Below are 22,500 nucleotides of genomic sequence, written 5' to 3'. Positions count from 1 at the left end.
TGTAAAAATGAGTACTTTACATTGTAAAACGGAAAATTTAATAAAAATTATAGACATATAAAAAAAGATAAAACAAGCAAAAATGCCCCCAGCAGCATAAATCAACATGAAACAGCATAAAAACCCAAAGGGGTGAGGAATATGAAAAGTACTAAAAATATGCAAATATTGTGCAAAGGCCTGTAAGAATAAAAAGTGTTTTACCTGGTGGTAGGTTATAATGCTAGTATCTTTGAGGGCATTGCAGTGGGTTGCTATTAACCCAAAAGGTTCCCCCACCTCACTTCATTGGGTGGGGGAACATGCACAACATCACAAGATCTTAGGCGCCAAGCTTGAGCGGTATTTATGGGGAAAGACAGTCCTGGCACAAAATTATTTGGGGCTTTGAAGGTTAACGGCAGCACTTTGAATTGGACGCAGACCGGAAGTCCTCGCAGACGACAAAAATGTGTGCTGGCGTCCTTTGAACCAGCTGACGGTCCTGGGTTGCTTTCAAAGGATGGCACATTGCACTCATCAAAACACATTGACTGGGGGAGGTCATTTAAAGGAGGCAAGTAGTGCTTTCAAGTAGTAGCCATCAAAGTTCTCTGTGTTGTTGTTTTTTAAATGACCATAATTAATGAATTATTCCATACAACTAACATAGTGAGGAAACATGCCTTCGAGGGATTCAGCTGATTTAGTCTTCAATGGTTTAGCATTAAAAAAAAGTGGGACAAACAAGTTCACCGCATGTACTTTGTTAAAAAGAAAATATAATGAAAATGATGTATAGATGGTATTTGACTCCTGTAAAATTAGCAAAGATATATCGTAATTGTGACAATATATGTTGGAAATGTAAAGAAAAGGAAGGAACCTTTTATCATATGTGGTGGACCTGTCCCAAGGTGAAAGACTTCTGGGAAAAGATTTATAATGAATTGAAAAAAATGTTGAAATATCCATTTATAAAGAAACCAGAGGCCTTTCTTCTTGGAATAACAGGTTTGGAATTGCCCAAAAAATATGTTAAATTATTTTTGTATGCCACAACTGCTGCTTGTATTTTGTTAGCTAAAAAGTGGAAAACCCAAGAATTACCAACAATAGAAGAATGGCAGATGAAGATGATGGAATTTTCGGAGCTAGCTGACCTAACCGGAAGAGTCCGCGACCAGAAGGAGGAGGAGTATCAGGAAGAGTGGAATAAATTTAATGATTATTTAGTTAAATTTGTTAAGTTAAATTAACTGAAAATAGCTTGCAGATACTTAGGATTTTATTTATGTTAAGTGATGAATTAATAGGTTTAATTCCATAAGGTGAAGATCTAAGGATGTTAATGTTTAAGTTAAATTTCATAAAAATTGGGATTTGGAAAACCGTTAAAAGGACAGGCAATGAAATTCAACCAAGGGGATGCGAGGAAGTCACTTAACAAAGTTAATAACTGTAATTTTCAATAAGGTTATGATTTTTGTTTGTCTTGTGTGTTTGTTTATAATATTGTGAAAACTAATAAAATTTTTGAAAGAAAAAAAAAGTGGGACAAAGGAAAACTATTCCATTTTCACATCTTTCATTTCAGGAGCTAAACAGTTAGGGGTTTATAAGCCTTTAGCTCGATTTCTGTATTATAATAGTATTGAATGTGTAGCCTATGCCATTTCAATTATAGTCTGTCCTTTTGCGCATTTTACTTTTTTTTACACATTATGGACATGCATGCATTCCTCTTCGGGAAACATTTTCCATTGCGATTTCACTAGATTTTCAAGGCTATGTCGAGCTTGGGCAAGCCATTTACTCAGGTAAGCATTCCACAAAGCCAGCATCTTGTTTAAATTCTCTTTTATCACATGCAGTATTTTCATGCTGGTGAATTCTGAGCCCTACAGAGCTGCTGCTGGCATGCCAACACAGCAGGCATATGGGCCAGCACAAGCGAGAAGACCATTTAAATGACATGACAGCCATAGTTTGGTGGTGCAGCGCATGCCTTGCACGCAAAAGGTCTCCACTTCCATCCCTGGGTGTCCCCAGGCAGGGCTGGGAAAGACTTTGCCCTGAAACCTTGGACAGCCATTTCTTAAGTCAGTGTCAACAATACTAGATGAATCAATGGACTAAGTTGGCCTAAGGCAAGCTCCCTCTGTCATATAGGCAAATGCTTCACCAATGGCCAGCATGACTTGAAATTTGGCCTCAGAATACCATGATCAGTTTCCTCATACTGAAAGCTTTGGGAAGAGAGTAATGGTAAATTCACACGACACTTTTGGCACGACAGAATGTGGTTAGTGTTTTAGACTTGGATTTGATGTTCAAAGGGTTTGGCAGAGCGCCTTCATATGACTGCAGTTTGTGATGAAGAATACTCGTCACTGGTTCAGTATCTCTATCAACATAAAGCAATGTACAGTGGTACCTTGGGTTACATACACTTCAGGTTACATACACTTCAGGTTACAGACTCCGCTAACTCAGAAATAGCGCTTCAGGTTAAGAACTTTGCTTCAGGATGAGAACAGAAATTGTGCTCCGGCGGAGCGGCAGCAGCGGGAGGCCCCATTAGCTATAGTGGTACTTCAGGTTAAGAACAGTTTCAGGTTAAATACGGACCTCTGGAACGAAGTACTTAACCCGAGGTACCTCTGTACAGGCTAATTGGGTTTGATATTTTCAGTGCCTTTAGATACAATGTTTCAAGTGGCATCAACAGTACAGTGGACACTTGGGTTGCGTGATCCATGCGGGAGGCACATTCTCAACCCGCAGTGTTCTCAACCCGCAGCACCGCATATGCGCACGTGCGTGTCGCAATTCAGCACTTCTGCGCATGTGCAAAGAGCGATTTAGCGTTTCTGTGCATGCACGAGCGCCGAAACCCGGAAGTAACCCGTTCTGATACTTCCGGGTACGGCACAGTGCACAACCCGAAAATGCGCAACCTGAAGCGTCCGTAACCCAAGGTGTGACTAAGTGAAAGGAGAGACTATGGGATACATGTCAGCCTAAAGATGTACATTGTCTCCCATTAGATTTCTGAGCACAATTCAAAGTGTTGGTGCTGACCTCTAAAGCCTTAAATGGTTTTGCCCTGTATACCTGAAGAAGCATCTCCATCCTAATCATAGAATAGAATCATAGAATCATAGAGTTGGAAGAGACCACAAGGGCCATCGAGTCCAACCCCCTGCCAAGCAGGAAACACCATCAGAGCACTCCTGACATATGGTTGTCAAGCCTCTGCTTAAAGACCTCCAAAGTAGGAGACTCCACCACACTCCTTGGCAGCAAATTCCACTGCCAAACAGCTCTTACTGTCAGGAAGTTCTTCCTAATGTTTAGGTGGAATCTTCTTTCTTGTAGTTTGGATCCATTGCTCCGTGTCCGCTTCTCTGGAGCAGCAGAAAACAACCTTTCTCCCTCCTCTATGTGACATCCTTTTATATATTTGAACATGGCTATCATATCACCCCTTAACCTCTTCTCCAGGCTAAACATGCCCAGCTCCCTTAGCCGTTCCTCATAAGGCATCGTTTCCAGGCCTTTGACCATTTTGGTCAAATCATTTAGCCCAGACACTGAGGTCCACCTCCGAGGGCCTTCTGGCAGTTCCCTCACTGCATGGTTACAGGGAACCAGACAGAGGGTCGTCTTAGCAATGATGACCTCCCCATGGAACGCCCTCCCGTCAGATGCCAAGGACATAAACAACTATCTGAAGGCAGCCCTATATTGGGAAGTTTTTAATGTTTGGTGTTTTATTGTGTTTGGTGTTCTAATTTGCTGGAAGTTGCCCAGAGTGGTTGGGGCAACCCAGTCAGATGGGCAGGATATGAAAATTAATTGTTGTTGTTATTATCATTATTATTATGGAGAATAGTAGTAAAGCATGGGAGTTACCTGCCAGATTGCTCAGTGACAAAACAAATGTCAGCTGTTGCACTTTTCTACCTTTTGAATACACAGTCTAGCTCAGAAAACGCACCACTGGGTATGTGTCCTACATTTAACATAGTCTTACATTTTAATATTGTTCACATAATTTCACATGTTCATAGAGTTAAAATACTTTTAGGCAACAAGAAAGACAAATTAAATTTGGAAGCACTGTTATTCTTCAAAATAAATTTGAAAGAAGCTATTAGAAATGATAAATATTTGGCATGAGGGCACTCTCAGGTTTCTATACTGTATTCTTGAGTTCAGGGAAGTCTTTGGTTGTCTACAAAGCTCAATTTCTGTAGAGCAATGGGAGACAGATTTCCTTACCAGATCATTGAGGATACATGATATGACAGTATTTTAAAACAAGCACGTGATCAAGCATAGACTTATGGGACAGGAAGATACAACTACAAAAAGCAGAAAATACTCCTGAACCAAAATCTCCTGCCTAGGTTGTAAAAAACTATAACCCTGTCAATACAATACATTAATAAATAATTAGAATGCAAAACAGCTGTATGTATTAAAAAGTGCATTATTTAATAAAAATTGCTCCAATTCAATTATTATTTTTATAGAAAAATATTAAAGCCTCAATATTGCACTGGAATGCTGATTAAAAGGCGACAGCCCTTACAGCCCATACTGTAAAATTGTACTCCATTGTCTTTCTTGATATTATTGATAGTTGACATTCCATGAATACAATCCCATTTTGCTGCTTGAGTACAGTTTTTCATTAATGTGATGATCTTGAGGTAGAATGTTTTCCTTCGTTATTATTTTTCTTCACAACTTTGCCGCAGACTAAATCATACCGATTCTTCAGCAACAGGAAAAGGCTCCAAAGCTTTCTCCGCGTTCTTCCAGTTGTGGAAGTTTTCTTGATACCATTCAACTAGCACAAGAAAAGGAAGATTTCAAAGCATGAATATGTAATAAGCAAACTTACAATGCTATTCCATTCAGGCTCAAACATACGCAAAATCATTAAGTGCAGAGGGTGACAGATTACAGGGTACTAGTTATAATCAAGACAGTGTATTTTACAGTTTGAAGAAGGTTTCTATCTCATGATTTTTTGGGCAGCACATTTCAAGGATTCAGGAACCAAAAGGCACAAATAAAAAGTTTTGGTTTATGATGGCTGAAATGTTGTTAACAGCAGAGTAACAATGCCAGACATTTAGGATTAAGCAGGGCATTTGATCGCCCCTAAAGGAAGTCGATTTCATCTCACAGCATATACAGACTTGTTTCTCTGGTTGGAACCAGAGACAAGGTATGCAGAACTCTGCTCTCACAACAAGCCATCCTATCTTCCTCTACAGGCCCTTGTGTCTCTTGAGAAGGCACCCCCACTCCTCAAGGTCCACAGGGTTTTAGCACAAGTTGGTGAAACTCAGGCAATACTTGCACGAGCAGAGTTGGCTTTTGCTCACACACAGAAGGCCCTGAATTCCAGGTTAGCTTGTGAACAAATATTTGTCTTATGGAAGTTTAAGTTGAGGTCTGCAGTCCTTTGCTAAGTTTCAAGAGCAGCCTAGGAACTTAATTGGGCACTTACGCTATTGGTGGAAACCAGTGCTTTTTTGGGGGCCAGGGGTACACATACCCCTAAACATTTTATAAATCTAAGTTTGGCCTCATTGAGGGGCAGTATTTCAATATGGGTAGGAAAATGAGAGTACCCCTAAACCTTTTTTTTTTAGAAATAAAAGCACCAACAGCAACCAAGCACATACCACGTCCAAACGTAAATGATGTATGTGAAAAGTGCTTATGTGGTCTAGTCTAACAGTTGCCTGGATGTAGATAATTTTTATTCTCATATTTCTTACTGCTTCCCCCACCCCAACGTACAGTGCCTACTCTCAAGCTCACAGAAGCAACATTTATTTCCTCTCTTACCATTACAGCCATACATTGGAAGTCCATTCCAGAAGTCCGTTCGACTTCCAAAACGTTTGGAAACCAAAGTGTGGCTTCTGATTGGCTGAAGGAAACTCCTACAGCCAATCAGAAGCTGCAGAAGCCCTGCCGGACATTCGGTTTCCAAAAGAACGTTCGAAAACCAGAACACTCACTTCCGGGTTTCGATTGTTCGGGAGCCTAGGCGTTTGGGATCCAAGGTACAACCGTATATACAAACAAAAATACAATGGGAGGTTCAAAGCCTTTACTTTAAAAATTCTAGCTTTAGCTAATTCAGTAAACAGCTTACTCTCCAAAGTAGCCTATAAAAAAGCAGCTCTTTTGAAAATAGTGCTGCCCTGCTTTCCTTTCACTCTCATTCCAGATTCAGTATCAATGCAACATACTGGTTTTCTTTATTCCTTCATTCCAAGGCACTTTAGGTCTCCAGCCCAAGCTGTGCATTTTTCCAGAATTCATTGGATATCCCAAGTCATTTGTAGGCCTTTAAATAAATGAGAAGAGTGTTATTCCTATGGAGAAGTTTCATATAACATGTGTATTAATTACCTTCAAAGGACATTTAGGAGTTCAGCACTTTATTCCTTTGGATTAATCTTTAGGCTACCCTTCCTTCTCCTGTTAAACACACATGATTTACACAGAATAGTCTATATTTACAAATATTACACACACGCAAGGCACCCAAATAATTTCCAATCTGTGACTCAATTTCTTCAATCACAGACCTGTGTGTGAGTAATCACAGCAAAGATCAGTCATGTAGGGCAGAAAAATATACTACCACTAACCTCAAACATGGGAAATTTATTTGGAATATTATGGATGAATACCAATGAATTTGAGAAGTTGTAATTGCATTTTCAGGTGATTGTCCCTGGCAGGTGCATAGATATATTCATATACATTCTGATTATGAACACCTTTCGTTTAGTTTTAATTTATATAAGCCATCACAATTCCAGACACTAAATGGGGCGTGTGTAAATTAAAACCATGTGGAACACATAACACAAACATGCCAAATCATATCCCAGTCAATTTATATTTAAAAAAAACAAATTAGAAAGGAGCATTATGAACATCCTTAAGCCTTAACACCAACAGCATTTTTCAGAAAATGTATCAAAACGTTGAAATGGAGTTTTGAATGCCCTTGCATATTCAAAACTCCATTTCAAAGTTTACTACGCTTCTGTCCCACTCTTTGTCCAAGGAGCTCTCATCGTATCCTAACAACTCTAGAAGGTTGCTTAGGCTGACAGAGTCGTAAGCTTCATTGTTGAGAAATGCTTCAACCTCAAGTAAAAGGTAAAGGACCCTCGACGGTTAAGTCCAGTCAAAGGCGACTATGGGGTTGTGGCGCTCATCTCACTTCAGGCCGAGGGAGCCAGCGTTTGTCCACAGACAGCTTTCCGGGTCATGTGGCCAGTGTGACTAAACCGCTTCTGGTGCAACAGAACCAGAGCACATGGAAACACCATTTACCTTCCCACCACAGCGGTACCTATTTATCTACTTGCACTCGCATGCTTTCGAACTGCTAGATTGGCAGGAGCTGGGAAAGACCAAAGGAAGCTCACCCCGTCGCAGGGATTCGAACCGCCAACCTTCCGGTCGGCAAGCCCAAGAGGTTCAGTGGTTTAGACCACAGCGCCACCCGCATCCCTTCAACCTCAAGTATTCTTGATTCAAGACTAATATTTTATCCATTACACCACACTGACGACTTCTAATCTCTCATAAAAGAAAACCACTCTTTCTACAACCCTAAATGTTTTAAGCGAGACCATGAATCACATAGATGCAGATGAAACATTTTATTGGTACAGGTAAAGAAAATGAGATAGATAAGAACAAGTCACATTTAGGACTATTTCAGTAGCTGCATCTAGCAATTAACAACATTCATCATACATAGAGCAGACCTACTGAAATCAGTTAACTTAAGTCCATTGGTTCAATCATTCTGAGCAAATTCAGATGAGGGGATTACTGTGTTAGTTTTTTTTATTATATATTAACATTTCTGTCCTGATTTCAAAAGTTCCTTTCACACTGAAGTACTTGTTTCATTCTGGAGTAGCGGCTTTTTGATCGATATATCACCATGTTACACTAAATTGATTGATATATCACGTTACATTTAACTGATATACTACCATGTTACACTGAATTTTAAATGGCAGGAAAGGAGTGCATGCTGGGATACCACCCCAAAATTTGTCACATGAAATTACAACGCCAGATTCCTGTGGTTTTCCAAGCTAAAAGAGTTGGATACAGAATTTATCTGTAAAGCAATTAATGCTAAATTCAACTAGATTTCCGTTGTGTGAAAGATCAAATGCAATGCAGAAAATAACAGGAAATGCCAAAAAGACCAAAAAATTGCCGTGTGACCGCAGACCCAATTGAATATCTCTTGTGATGTTTTTGGTTTTTCAAGAAGAAGCTTCATTATATGAAATCTTTAACTGAATTGCTTCAAGGAACTATAAAACAGAAATAAAATATTCCAGTAAAAATACTGGGTAGTTTGCCCCATTACTTTTATATCCAAATCCAAGTAAAGGGTCTTTGTTTAACTGTAGCAATAAACTATAAGCTACTTTCAAATAGTTAAAATCTCAAGCAAGACACTTGATGGCTGGTAAAATATAAAAGCAGTGTCTACGCCAATATGAAATGCAGTGACTCAGCTTGCATGCAAAGCTACACCAAAGGTTTGTTCTGGGTTCACTGCTCATGGTTTGCCTGAAGTAAGACCAACTGTGAGCCCGAGTTCAGACATAATGCTAAGACAATCACTGCCCCTTTTCAAGCTCTGAGGCTTGGGAGTGTGTATTGGTCTAAACCACTGAGCCTCTTGGGCTTGCCGGTCAGAAGGTCGGTGGTTCGAATCCCCGCGACAGGATGAGCTCCCGTTGCTCTGTCCCAGCTCCTGCCAACCTAGCAGTTCAAAAGCACACCAGTACTAGTATATCCTTGTGCACGTTAATTGAAACAAACAATGTTGTTTAGTGTACAAAACTCACATATACGTACATTAGTAACTGCTATTTTTAAGCAGCATTTGAACACGGTTTGGCATGGAGTCTACTAGTTTCGAACAGTCAGTGTTGATTTTTGGATCCCTGTACCACACTTGAATCAGCGCCTGAATGAGCTTCTCCATAGTCATACAGTCTACAGCATGGAGACGACTTCTGCATATAGCCCACAAATTCTCAATGGGATATATGTGTGGGGAATTCCCTGGCCAATCAAGTACTGCTCTGTCATGAATTTCTTCACCACTTTTGATGTGTGACAGGGGGCTAGGTCCTGCTGCAATATCCCAGTACTGTCAGGATACCTCTTTTTCCAGCTCTGGAATAACTCTCTTTGGTAGAACCTCAATATATTGTGGCAAGCACATCATTCCTTCTATTGGCTGCAGGCTTCGGACACCACAATGATCAAGTAACTTTTCATGTTTCAGACCTCACCTGGAGTACTGTGTCCAGTTCTGGGCACCACAGTTCAAGAAGGACACTGACAAACTGGAACGTGTCCAGAGGAGGGCAACCAAAATGGTCAAAGGCCTGGAAACGATGCCTTATGAGGAACGGCTAAGGGAGCTGGGCATGTTTAGCCTGGAGAAGAGGAGGTTAAGGGGTGATATGATAGCCATGTTCCAATATATAAAAGGATGTCATATAGAGGAGGGAGAAAGGTTGTTTTCTGCTGCTCCAGAGAAGCGGACACAGAGCAATGGATCCAAACTACAAGAAAGAAGATTCCACCTAAACATTAGGAAGAACTTCCTGACAGTAAGAGCTGTTCGACAGTGGAATTTGCTGCCAAGGAGTGTGGTGGAGTCTCCTACTTTGGAGGTCTTTAAGCAGAGGCTTGACAACCATATGTCAGGTGTTTCCTTCTTGGCAGGGGGTTGGACTCGATGGCCCTTGTGGTCTCTTCCAACTCTATGATTCTATGTTTATTTTGAGTACAGGATTACGAGTAAGACAGAAAACATGCTTTGTTTCAATTAATCTGCACAAGGGTGTAGATAAATAGGTACCACTGTGGCGGGAAGGCGTTTCCGTGCACTCTGGCTTCCGTCACAGTGTCCCACTGTGCAAGAAGCGGTTTAGTCATGCTGGCCACATGACCCAGAAAGCTGTCTGTGAACACGCCGGCTCCCTCGGCCTGAAAGCGAGATGAGCACTACAACCCCATAGTCGCCTTTGACTGGACTTAACCATCCAGGGGTCCTTTACCTTTACCTTTTTACCTTGGGCACCCAGGACCAAACTCACCTTCCTATCCTGGAGCAGGAAAGGATTGTACAGCAAAGCTCCATGCTTGCCTCTCCATGCCACAGCCCAGCCTACAAAGGGTGGGGGTTGGGGGGCAGAGGAGCTCAAAATTTGGCTTCGCTGTAACATAAGGAAAACATTCTGTACCACTAAATAAGAGGACACATAATACAGTGGTGCCTCGCAAGACGAAAAGAATCCGTTCTGTGATTCTCTTCGTCTAGCGGTTTTTTCGTCTTGCGAAGCAAGCCCATTGACGGATTAGCGGATTAGCGCTATTAGCGGATCAGCTGATAAGCGGCTTAGCGGCTTAGAAAAAGGGGGGGGGAACCAGCAGGAACTCGCAAGACTTTGTCGTCTTGCGAAGCAAGCCCATAGGAAATTCGTTTTGTGAAGCACCTCCAAAACGGAAAACTCTTTCGTCTAGCGAGTTTTCCGTCTTGCGGGGCACCACTGTATTACCCAAATTAAGATGGCATCTGAAATCCTGTGGGATATTTTACAGGACAGGACAAAACATTTGAAACGAAATAATAAATATCTATCTTACCTGTCTTTAACATAATCCATCCAATATTCTGTCTCTGCTTCAGAACTGGTATTTTTAATCTGTAAATCAGTAAGGTGGGGGGGGGGGGAGATCCATGTCAGCAGTGAGAGATTTAACATTTAACAAAAATGTTTTGATTTCTATTGCATTGCAAGCATTGTAATGAACAGATTTCCACAAAAAATCCCATCCTCTGTTTTGTTTAAAATGTAGATGATTCCCAAGTGCTGCTAGTTGTATCTATAAAACTACTAAGTAAAACAAGAGATGTAAGTTGTGAGAAACACTCAAGCGGGTGTAAATAAATCTTACATTTAAGATGCTAAGTGCTAGCTAGTCGGCCCAAATCAAAGGTGTTTATCGTTTGCTGTATGTGACTAACGTGGTTAACTAAATATATTCTGAGCCATGCAATATTGACCATAATATAAGAGCGTGAAGCCATGCAGATAAGTGATGAGGATTTGCCCTAGTAGTTTGAATGGAACTACCTTGCATCTCTTAAAGAAAAAGAAGAACTGGCGTGTTCTTATATAATTGGTGATACCTGAAAGTGTCAGGAAGGAGGAGCCCACCATAGGAAGTCTGCTGTAATCAGGCAAGCCACATTCTTCCCTGGACTGAACTGGGGGGGGGGGGGGCGGACTGGTTTGAGCAGAAAATGGATTGGGGGCTGTCACACGAAAGGTGGAGCAAGCTTGTTCTCTCCTGCTCTAGAGGGTAACACCTGAACCATTGGCTTCAAGTTACAAGGAGATTCTGGCTAAAGATCAGAAAGAATTTTCTGGTGTTAAGAGCTCTTCGACAGTGGAACGGCCTCTCATGGAAAAGGGTTGGCCCTTCTTCCTGGAAGGTTTTTAAGCAGAGGTTGGATGGCCATCGGCAATGGATTATTTAGTTGAGATTCCTGCATAGCAGGCAGCTGAACTACATGACCCTCAGATCCCTTCCACCTGTACAATTCTACGATTCTACCCTATTAACCTTCCTCTATGAAAGCCTAACTGATTTCTCTGGCATCAATAATGAAGCCACTCATCTTGTCACTGAAGTTTTCCAAGTGTTGTGGGAGGTGATTATTATTATTATTATTATTATTATTATTATTATTATTATTATTATTATGTATTTTGTGTTCTCATTTTGTCTTTTATGTTGTGAAACACTATGGGATCTTTGGATGAAGGGCAGCATACAAATTTAATAACAACAACAATAATAATAATAATAATAGGTACCTCAGGTACCTCAGGTTAAGTACTTAATTCGTTCCAGAGGTCCGTTCTTAACCTGAAACTGTTCTTAACCTGAAGCACCACTTTAGCTAATGGGGCCTCCTGCTGCCGCCGCATGATTTCTGTTCTCACCCTGAAGCAAAGTTCTTAACCTGAAGCACTATTTCTGGGTTAGCGGAGTCTTTAACCTGACGCGTATGTAACCTGAAGCATATGTAACCTGAGGTACCACTGTATAGGCAAAAAGAGGTTAAGTCAAATGTTTAAACATATAAGCATGCAAGTGCTAGAAAATAAACAAAAAAAACCAAAAGCAGAGAGCCTGCCGGAAATATGATGGAAATGAATTTGTCAACACAGGATCAAAGGCAGACCAAACAGACCCCACTGGTTAGTAAAACAAAACTTTGTACACGCTCCACCATTTCCCAATGTATCTGCACACCCATATCTCAGAGTCATTTACTGAAATGCATCAGTAGAGTTCATTTGTCCTAGTCAGTATTTATTGCTACTAAGCCACCAATTTCCAACATTGTTGATTACTCACTAGGTGGATTAATTCCTTTGCAAGTTGTGCAATCGACATCTCAAAGCTGGTCCCAATGTTGTAGATTTCCCCTGGCTGCCCCTTCTTCATAACAGTAAGAAATGCTTCGACTACATCACTGGCATAAAGAAAATTTCTTCTCTGAAGTCCTGAGCCATGAATACAGCTACAAGCAAGCAAGATAGTGCATACATTTAGCACTGCTTTTCAAACGCTATTCTAACATTCCAGCCCGGTTTGCAAAATTATAAAATGCTTACAAAGGGCAAAGCGAAAAGTATGTGATTACAAAACACCACCTCTATTCATGCTAATTCTTCACAATGGCAATAAACCTGGTGGCACGCACAGCAAGTTACAAAGAATTACAGAAAAGTGGCTGTTGCACTGCACCCTGTGTCAGACTTTGCACTACAGAGTGTGTCCTAGCAGTGTTAAAACATAACTGGTGTAAATCCATGTCAATGAGAAACTGCAAGACCAAGAAAACAAATCTTCTTTACCCCAGCATTATACATTCTCTTCAGCCAAGCTTTTAAATTAGCAAAAAGCATGAAACAGTGACTCTTCTATGTCCCAGCTCTACATCTATGACCTCTTGTGGTGGGACAGAGTATTAAGAAACCAATTGTTGTTGATTAAAAGCAGTTGTGCATGCAGGTTTTGTCCCAGGGCAGTGCGGTCTCAAAACGTGACACATTTTACTGTCCGGACTGGTTTTTAGTATGGGGTGTTCAATTTCAAGGGTATGTCACTGACTTAGCTTGCCATACACTTATAACGGGGGGGACGGGACCGAATATGACCGTGATACATACCATTTTCTGTTCTGCTGCAAGCGAGAAATGAACTTTGGAATAACCTAAGAAACATTAAAAATAGGCAGCCATTGTTAATGCTGGCTACTTAAAGAGAATGATAAACCTTTCATCTTTTTTGAAATATTTGTGTGAGAACATATTTAATTCTAGCAACGGACAGTAATAAAGACCACCAATCACTTGTAGTAGTACCTTCTTTTTTTTAAAAGGGAAGGGGCTGAAACCACAACCTGCTCCATCTGCTAAACAGCCAATTAAAAGCCAAAATGTTTTCAATTATGGGGTCTGCACACACAATTTTGGCTGCTGGATCGGAGAGGTGAACTGGATGGGTAAGCACTTAGTTGCATGCATGGTTCCTCACCCAGCTGGGATTTACTATTTGCATGGAAGCCTATTTTCACATGCTAGAATCCCTAGCTAGATGAATGTCCAACTCTTAATATTTGACACATTAATAAACAGTAATTCTACAGAACAGAGACCACGTAATAAATGCTTGGCAAAGTACTGTGACTTGTTAATTGAGGGCTCACAAAGGGCTTGTTTGATAAAAGAAGTGCCTTCATCTCACTTACTTTTTCTGGAAACTGATGGGGTCCATAAACATTGCTGCTCCGCGTGATAACCACTGGAAACTTCAAAGGATATACCATGAGTGTGCCAGCACAAATTCAAGAACAGCCATAAAAAAAGCTTGCGGTGGCTTAGATTCTAACTAAGGTGAGGGACATCTCCCCTTCCTCCCACCACCCAGCTGATTTTCCCCTGTGAAATCTGCTCTAAGGTGTTGGTATATCCTCCCAAGCAACATAAGAAGCATGTGAGGGGAGAGACTTCATCAGGCAAGGCCTTGTTCCATCTGCCTTGCCCCACCCGCCAGTCTCTGCTTCTCAATCTGTATTGTTTTTTTGATTATAGTTTAGAAATTATTTATTGTAATTGTTAAGAGTGGATTTCTGTTTAATTTTTTATATGCTGATATTTAATATTATTCTGTACTATCCTAATGGATTGTTGAATATTACTTTATTTGATATAAGTTGCTTATTTTAAAGTTATGTTTTATTATCACATTTTTTAATTGAATTAGATTGTTTTAAGGTGTACATTCTTTGTTTCTTCAGATTGTAAACCGCCTTGGGTATTGTAAAATAGAAAGATGGTATACAAATTAAAAGTGAAGTGAAGTGAAAAAATCATGTCCTAGCCTCACAGTTCCTTCTGCAAATGAAACAAGGCCTTCTGTTTGCAGGGGACTAGTAAAAATACAAACCAATGCCTTCTTCCACAAACAGAAGAAGCAGTAAGTGGTGCACTTTTCACAGCTCTGAAGAATATCAGCTAAGATCAAAATAATAAACTTTTGGGATAGGAATTTGGGCCCAATTGCATGTTATACAATGTCAAGCCTGGGCTTATCACCACGTACATAAACTAAAAAAACCTTGCTCCTTGACAAGCATACCTATACAGTGGTACCTCGGGTTAAGTACTTAATTCATTCAGGAGGTCCATACTTAACCTGAAACTGTTCTTAACCTGAAGCACCACTTTAGCTAATGGGGTCTCCTGCTGCCGCTACGCCGCCGGAGCATGATTTCTGTTCTTATCCTGAAGCAAAGTTCTTAACCTGAAGCACTATTTCTGGGTTAGCAGAGTCTGTAACCTGAAGAGTATGTAACCTGAGGTACCACTGTATATTGTGCCACGTGGCCACCAGGCCCAGCAAGAGTAATCAGTGGTGTTCTATTTTAAAATATTCCTTGCTTCCAATATGGAGAAGCAGAAAGGGGACTCTGGGACATGCTTCACTTCTCTTAACGGCTGGGCTTTGGAGTCAGAGGCTAAACAGATATTGTCGAAAGAGGGAAAAGCCAGACCTTATCAGGAAACTGATACCTGTGGTGCAGCATTTCACAGAAAACCACAAACAAGCATAGCAAGTTTAGCAGGTTACATATCAAGTTGTTAAATGTTCATTTTTTGTTGTAAGCAAGCCCACAGCAAAGATATAACTACCATATTTTATACTGGAAATCTACTATGTATTTTAAAACTCACTAGTACCAGCATAGCAGGGGTAGCCAATATTGTGTCCTCCAGTCCTACAGCTCCCATCAGCCCTAGCCAGCATGGCCAATGGTGAGGAATGATGTGAGTTGTAGTCCCATCATATCTGGAGGACGCAACATTGGTTAGCCCATTGAACATAATGAAATTGACTTCTGACGAAACGTATATGGTTTGTGGCGGTAACTTCTTTAACCTCAGTGTGGGTTCTTGTGCATTTCTTCTGTGTCCAAAACATCTTTGGGCATATGGACCATGTTCAGAAATCCAAATAATTAATAGTAGCTAAAATACAGTGGTGCCTCGCAAGACGAAATTAATCCGTTCCACGAGTCTCTTTGTCTTGCGGTTTTTTCGTCTTGCGAAGCACGGCTATTAGCGGCTTAGCGGCTATTAACAGCTTAGCGGCTTTAAGAAAAAGGAAACAAACTTGCAAGAACTCGCAAGACGTTTCGTCTTGCAAAGCAAGCCCATAGGGAAATTCGTCTTGCGGAACGACAAAAAACGGAAAACTCTTTCGTCTTGCGCGTTTTTCGTCTTGCGAGGCATTCGTCTTGCGAGGTGCCACTGTATCAAGTTTCATTTTTGCTTACCTGGTATCTTTCCCAATATGACTGGACAATGCATTCAGCCGCCGCCTTAGAAGCTGCATAAGGATTTGACGGTTTTTTAGATGAGGATTCATCAAACTCCTAGAACAATTTTTTTACAATGCCAGACATTCAAAGTCTTAAAAAGAATTTACATTGATTTACAAGCCAGCTTAAAATGACTCCAGTTAATGGCCCGATTCTCACATAATGCTAAACTATGGCTTATTTAACAAACCTCAAATTAACCATGAGCTGTCTGATAAAGCAGCAGAGAACAGCTTGTTCCTCCACTGTTTGGGATTTTTTTAACATTAGTCTTGTGTCTTTGTAGCTTAGTGAGCATCTGGGGTTAAGCAACCAAACAAACTATGGTTAAGGAAGGGTACTAGACTCACACATTAAGAGCAAGTCATAGGTAAAACAAAGCAGGGTTCGTAAGCCAACAACAAATCACAACTTTATATTCTGGCTTCTTGGTAATAAATAAACCACAGTTATGTCATTTGCCAGTGTTTTCAGGAAACAGTAATTCATGGCTTAAGTAGTCTACAAACTAGACTAGTGATTAAGGATAAACTCAAAACTAGAAACATTAAGTTACTAATGTAGCAAAAATTCATAGAAACGTTCAGTTTGGCTAATGGTTGCACAATACTAAATTCTACATTTATATACCAACAGTAACGTTTAAGATAGTTGTGGAATTGCATGCAAATTGTTACTTTAGACACCTTTTGGTTTGAGTTTGAGTTAACACAAATAAGCAGTGCAAGCTTGCCAAAAACATGTAATAAATTAAAGAAAACACCACCACCACCACCACTTTGGAATAAACACAAAATGCTATATATGGAGTGAAAAAAATTAAGATGTTTTTCTCATTGCTAATAAATTAAAAAATTAAAAAAATCAAAAAATACTCTAGTAGCACCTTAGAGACCAACTAAGTTTGTTCTAGGTATAAGCTTTCATGTGCATGAAGAGTACTATTTTTTTATAAAAATAATTTTAAATTTTTATTTATTGATTTCGACTGCATCAGACCAACAAGGCTACCTACCTGAATCTTTCTCATTGCTAGTTATCTAACATTATACCCAAATAGTACTTCCACTCTCTGATTAGCAGTAGTGCTAAGAAAAATCTACCCCCAGCTAAGCACATAAGGATAAAATACTAACCCACTTACCTAGAAGTAAGCCCTGCTGAATTCAATAGGGCTTACTTCTAAGGGGATGTTGGTTAGGATTGTGCTACAAGATACCCTAGAGGGTCTGATCCTTTTCCTAGCAGATGCAGCTGAAATTATGGAAAGGGGGAGAGTGATTCTGTCTACCTATACAGTGGTGCCTCGCAAGACGAAATTAATTCGTTCCGCGAGTTTTTCGTCTAGCGAATTTTTCATCTTGCGAAGCACGGTGTCGGAAAAGTTTTGGAAAAGCTTCAAAAATCACCAAAAACCTCAAAAAAGGCTACACCGCGTTCTATGAGTTGCTCCTCGAAGTCAAGTCGCAACTGTATTAACGGTGTTAAGAAAAAGGAAACAAACTTGCAAAAAACGCAAGACGTTTTCGTCTTGCGAAGCAAGCCCATAGGGAAATTCGTCTTGCGAAGCAGCTCAAAAACCGCAAAACCCTTTCGTCTAGCGAGTTTTTTGTCTTGCGAGGCATTTGTCTTGCGGGGCACCACTGTATAGTATAAGGAAACCACCCTGCCCAAAGCGTTCTCCTAAATTCAACTCTGACTACCTTTACCAGTAATTAATATTTTACTCTTCCTCCGTGACAAGTGAGGTTTCATGTTCCATCCTTACTGAAAAAAAAGTATTTACTTGCACAGCAATCCTAAAATACCAAAGTACTAACAAAAACTCTTGCATCCTTTAAAGACAGCAGAATCGAAAGCGCTTTAGGTCAAATTTGTACCAGCACATTCCTTCTGTGTAAGATTATCATTATCTTTTGGTTATTTTCAAGTGGCCGAACATTGGTGTAAATGTAAAACAATATGCTTACTAAGCTGGAAACAAGAGAGGCTCAGTTCCTAATGTTTGTCTATTTTTATTGGTTGGTCATGGGAAGTAAAGTTGTACTAGTTAAACAAAGCTAACAGTCTCCACTTACTGGTCATTACAAGATCATGGCCTGTTTAGTTCACCCAAGAGACAAGGTAAGAGATGTAAGAAGCTCATTTAATTCAAGCTCACCTTGTTGCAGCTTCCCCCATAAACTTCATCAGTACTGACATATATGAACTTCTCCACATTAGCCTCATAAGCAGCACCAACCAGAATGCAAGTTCCATAAACGTTGACATAGTTGAATTCAAGCTTATGCCAGAAAGAAAGATCTAAGTTTTGAGACAAAATAATAAAGAGAAATGTACGTCAAGCTTGGTACCAAAAAAAGCCTGAAGGCCATGATCTCTGGGGGACCTTCAGACCTACAACATGAACTTAATTAAAAGAAAAAAATGTTGTCTCCATATGCAGTAGAACAAAACTACTCTTAAGAGAGCAATCCTACATACAAGAAGCTGGTATAAAGCAAGCCAGTGTAAATTAAGCCATGATAAAGTTCCATCCGACCCAAACTCCACTCAGCAGCAGAGCTACTGCAGGGTGATCCCCACGGGGCCTAATAATAACAACAATAATAATTTTATTATTTATAGCCCACCCATCTGGCTGGGTTTCCCCAGCCACTCTGAGCAGCTCCTATTAAAAACATTAATCAGGTCCATGGGCCAGATGTTCTGTGCCACTCACAGCAGCAGCAGATTAACACCTGACGTCAAAAGTTTAAGCAATGATGAATCAAGGGACACAATGGCAAAACAGTAAAACATAGCAATTTACGCACATTGTCACTAGGAGGGACAGCAGGATAGGTGTCCAGCTATGTTAGCAGTGCCAGCATAAGCAGTATCCTCTGCCCCTTGTGCAAAAACTGGAAGCTACTACTACTAGTAGATTAATGTAGTGACATGCAATGCTCACCTACATGTGTTTGAGCTGCAAAATGTAGCACTATATCAAATTTCTCAGCCTCAAATAATTCTTTTACAAAACTGGGTTCACAGATATCCCCCTATAAAAGATGAAAAGTATAAAATTAGTAGTCAACATCAGGTTTGGTTATGTATACCCCCAAATTCTTCAACTACACCAAATTTTACATCTGCTGCAGAAAATTTAATATTTTCACTTCACAAAGCTCTGTGGAGGGATGCTCCAGTCAGTTCTAACTTCAGTGTACACAGTGAAATACTCAGTAACAAAGAAAAGAAAAGGCTTCCAGTTCCATGTCAGTTAACAAGACTTACGCTCAGGTAAGTTTGTACAGGATTGCAGCCTTCATACTGTAGATGGTTTTTAAAATAACAATGAATTACCAAAAAAAGGTATAGTTTACCTGGATAAACTTGTAGTTCTGTCTCTCAGAAACTCTTTCAAGATTTTTTAAGCTTGCACAATAGTCCAGCTTAACAGCAAAAAAAGAAAATAACAAAGAAATTTTACTTCTAGAGTCAAGCCTCTGCTCCTCCATATTGTCTCATAGAATTCTCTTCCAACCCACCTTCTCTGTATCTTGGGACTCATACAAATCAACCCTTTTAATTAAACTCAGGTGTGTCTTAGTACAAAATAAATGAATATCATCACATCCACATTTCAATTACAAAAATGTCAAGAAAACGAATTCTTAAGACAGAGAAAAAGCATAATGAAAGCAACTATGTGTTTAATGACAGCTCCTTGGTCTGCAGACTTAATATCTGAAGGAGATATAAAGACTGTATTTTCATTATAAACCCTTCCAAGGAAGAGTTTAATTTTTTATTTACATGGATAAATGTGAAAGACACACAGAACTGGTCAATGAGAAGACCAAAAGCCAGGATTACAAAAAGAAACAGTGTGGAAGTCAGTAACAGAAAGCTGTGAAGGATGATAAGGTTTTTTTCTTCAGTAATGACAATGCACTGAACTTCATCTTTTAGAATCTGTTACCGGGTATAATATGTATCATATGAAGAAACCTTAAGTGGTATCTCTAACCTATACTCTGAGTGATCCTTCAATTTATATAAGAACAAGGAGGTGTACTGAGGAGGTTTAAATGAATATTTTTATTATATAGAACAAAGCAACTGCTGAACAGGGTTTGGATCTGGTGTAAGCTTAAGCCACCTTAATTTACATTAGCTCACTTTACATCAGCTTCTTCTGCATGGGATTTCTCCCTTAGAGCATGGCTATTTGGATTAAAGTGGCATAGCTGCAAACATTCAAATCTCATTTACTGTTGTTTATCTAAATAGAGTATTTTGCAAGACACTGGCCTTCTGGATCATAATTCACCATGGCAGCACATGCTTATGAGTTCCGTGGTAATGGCTTACTTTAAAATCAAGACCTGAAATCTTGCATGCAGTCACTGATTGCCTGTCAAGTATATGCTGGTTTGCTAATTTATGTTTAAGCAAAAGAGTCTTACCTTATCAAGATTAATAATCATATAGTTTGGATGCTTCTCTACGAGGGAAACCACTACATGAGATGCACTGCAGGTTTTGAGGAAAAAACAAAAAATCAACATATTTCAAATTTAAACTGCCTTGATTTCAGATGCATGTCTCATGAACTGTCTCTCAAGAAATCAGCCTGAACCGAGAAGCAAATCTCAGTGGAAAATATATTCACTTGTGGAACTCTTAGAATATTAGTTTGTAAACTTTTTTCAGAATAATCCAAAATACTGTTTTCTTTAAGAAGCAACTGTGGTTTTCATTAAGAAACAAAAACATAAAAAGCTTCCAGCAAATAAGCAACTTACCTATCCACCTCCAAATAGTTTGAACTTCCTGCCCCTTTATTAGGGGCATCAAGAAATAAGTGACACCCTTTCCAGTCACACATATTAGGATTTCTTTATTTTTGCAGTCATGGAAAACATGACATGGGCCTCATGAATGAATGTCAATGCTGAAGAAGCATAAGACACCTTTTTCTCTTTTCAAACCCGTATTTTCTGAGAAGGAACGCTTAAGTACTTTAATCCCTTGCCCCAAATTCACCCCAACCCAACCCAAATTTGTAAGCGGACACAAGCCAAATCATGAATGGTAGGTAAAGAACGACCCTGCAGCTCCTCAGATAGAGGAATTATACTAAAACCTATTGCTTTCCTCTCTCTTTTTTTAAGTAGCAAACACAAGTTCGTTTGTTTTTTGTAAAGAACTTCAATGGAGAAGAAACATAAGACCCCTTTCTCTCTTCCCAAGCCCATATTTTCTGAGAAGGAAAGCTTAGTAGGTAAAGAACGACCCTGCAGCTAACCAAGTAGAGGAGTTATACTAAAACCTATTTTTGCAAGCTTTCTTTCTTTTCTTTTTTTAAAGGAAGTGGTATTCCGGTAATTTATGCAATCTAAATTTCGCAAGGCTGCTTGAAAGGCACGCTGGCAGAGAAAGCAGGCCAAAAGTTTTTGGTTTTTTAAACACACACACACAAAACTCTAGGCACCTTTACTCAGGAGTAAGCCCACCCCATCATATTCAATGCGCTTTTTGCTCCTTTCGCGAGGGCTTTTAGGAAGCCTGAAAGCCCCCCCCCCAAAAAAAATAAACCCAACCCAGGCGGAATTTACATGAAGCCCGCGCCGCCGGTCACCAAAATCCTCTTGGCGAAGCCCGGGGGGAGCGGGGCGGCCTCGGACCCGGACAACCCCCCAGACATTCTCCCCACAGCTGGAGAGCCGTTCCTTCCTCCCTCTCTCGCCTCCTCCCCGTCGACGCGTCACTTCCGCCACGGCTGTATACGTCACTTCCGCCTCCTACTGTCACCTACAGCGACCTTTGCACGTGCGCCTCTCTCTGCGTTCTGCGAACGCAGCGCAAGGGGGGGGCGGTGTCCTGGGCATGCGCACTCGGGCGCTCCCCTCTTTCCAAAACTGGGCGTGATCAAATAAAGTTGTTTCGTCTCCCTCAAAGTATTCATTTTTTTCTGTTATGTGGCAGCGATGTGTTTTTTTTTCTCATGTCGTCGACCGCCTTGAGCGCGGCTGGCACTGTGTAAAGGCGGCATGCGTTCCTCTTCATCCAGACATTTGAATATCGTAGTCTTTTAAATGTTATCCGTGGAAAGGGGGGGAGTTTTAGTTTTGTTGTTTTGCTTTAATTGTTTATCTCCGTTTTACCCTGTATTTTATTCTGTGAACCGCCCTTGGATCTCCCATTTAATCAGTGACTCCAGGTGGCTGGGATCACTTGTTCAATATATCCTCAAGTTGGCTGACTGGACATTATTACACAACCACGAAGGAAATATATGAAAAGGTCAACTCTGCAAATTATTTACTCTAATGTGGAGTGTACGTTGCACCGAGGTCTCCTGGCACCCTTTGCAAATCTTTAATTCTGAAACAAAGCAGGTTAGGCAAATAGGCTAGTGGGGTTGGTTTGACTCCCTATAGTTTCAAAATTCCACTGGAAAA

General features: G+C 40.3%; 1 protein-coding gene across 3 annotated transcripts; it reads right to left on the bottom strand.

Annotated features, from left to right (window-relative positions):
* Nucleotides 1-3,998: 3,998 nt before the first annotated feature.
* Nucleotides 3,999-21,824, bottom strand: TGDS (TDP-glucose 4,6-dehydratase). Of its 3 annotated transcripts, XM_083501333.1 has the most exons (12): nucleotides 21,655-21,823; nucleotides 20,503-20,569; nucleotides 19,417-19,485; nucleotides 19,002-19,092; nucleotides 18,210-18,352; nucleotides 16,004-16,102; nucleotides 13,916-13,975; nucleotides 13,335-13,378; nucleotides 12,517-12,682; nucleotides 10,732-10,790; nucleotides 6,264-6,361; nucleotides 3,999-4,840 (listed from the first exon to the last, which is right to left on the bottom strand). In XM_083501333.1, the coding sequence occupies exons 1-12, from the start codon at nucleotides 21,741-21,743 to the stop codon at nucleotides 4,755-4,757; spliced, it is 1,071 nt and encodes a 356-aa protein (XP_083357459.1). In that variant the 5' UTR covers nucleotides 21,744-21,823; the 3' UTR covers nucleotides 3,999-4,754. The 3 variants fall into 3 exon arrangements, with proteins under 3 accessions (XP_083357459.1, XP_083357461.1, XP_083357460.1); XM_083501335.1 differs by lacking the exons at nucleotides 3,999-4,840; nucleotides 6,264-6,361 and adding an exon at nucleotides 7,681-8,372 and having other exon boundaries at nucleotides 21,655-21,824; XM_083501334.1 differs by lacking the exons at nucleotides 3,999-4,840; nucleotides 6,264-6,361 and adding an exon at nucleotides 9,862-10,252 and having other exon boundaries at nucleotides 21,655-21,824.
* Nucleotides 21,825-22,500: the final 676 nt, after the last annotated feature.

The sequence above is a fragment of the Podarcis liolepis genome, assembly GCF_965112155.1.
Source record: "Podarcis liolepis genome assembly, chromosome: 4".
Lineage (NCBI taxonomy): Eukaryota > Metazoa > Chordata > Lepidosauria > Squamata > Lacertidae > Podarcis > Podarcis liolepis.
This window is presented reverse-complemented; position numbering and strand designations above follow the sequence as displayed.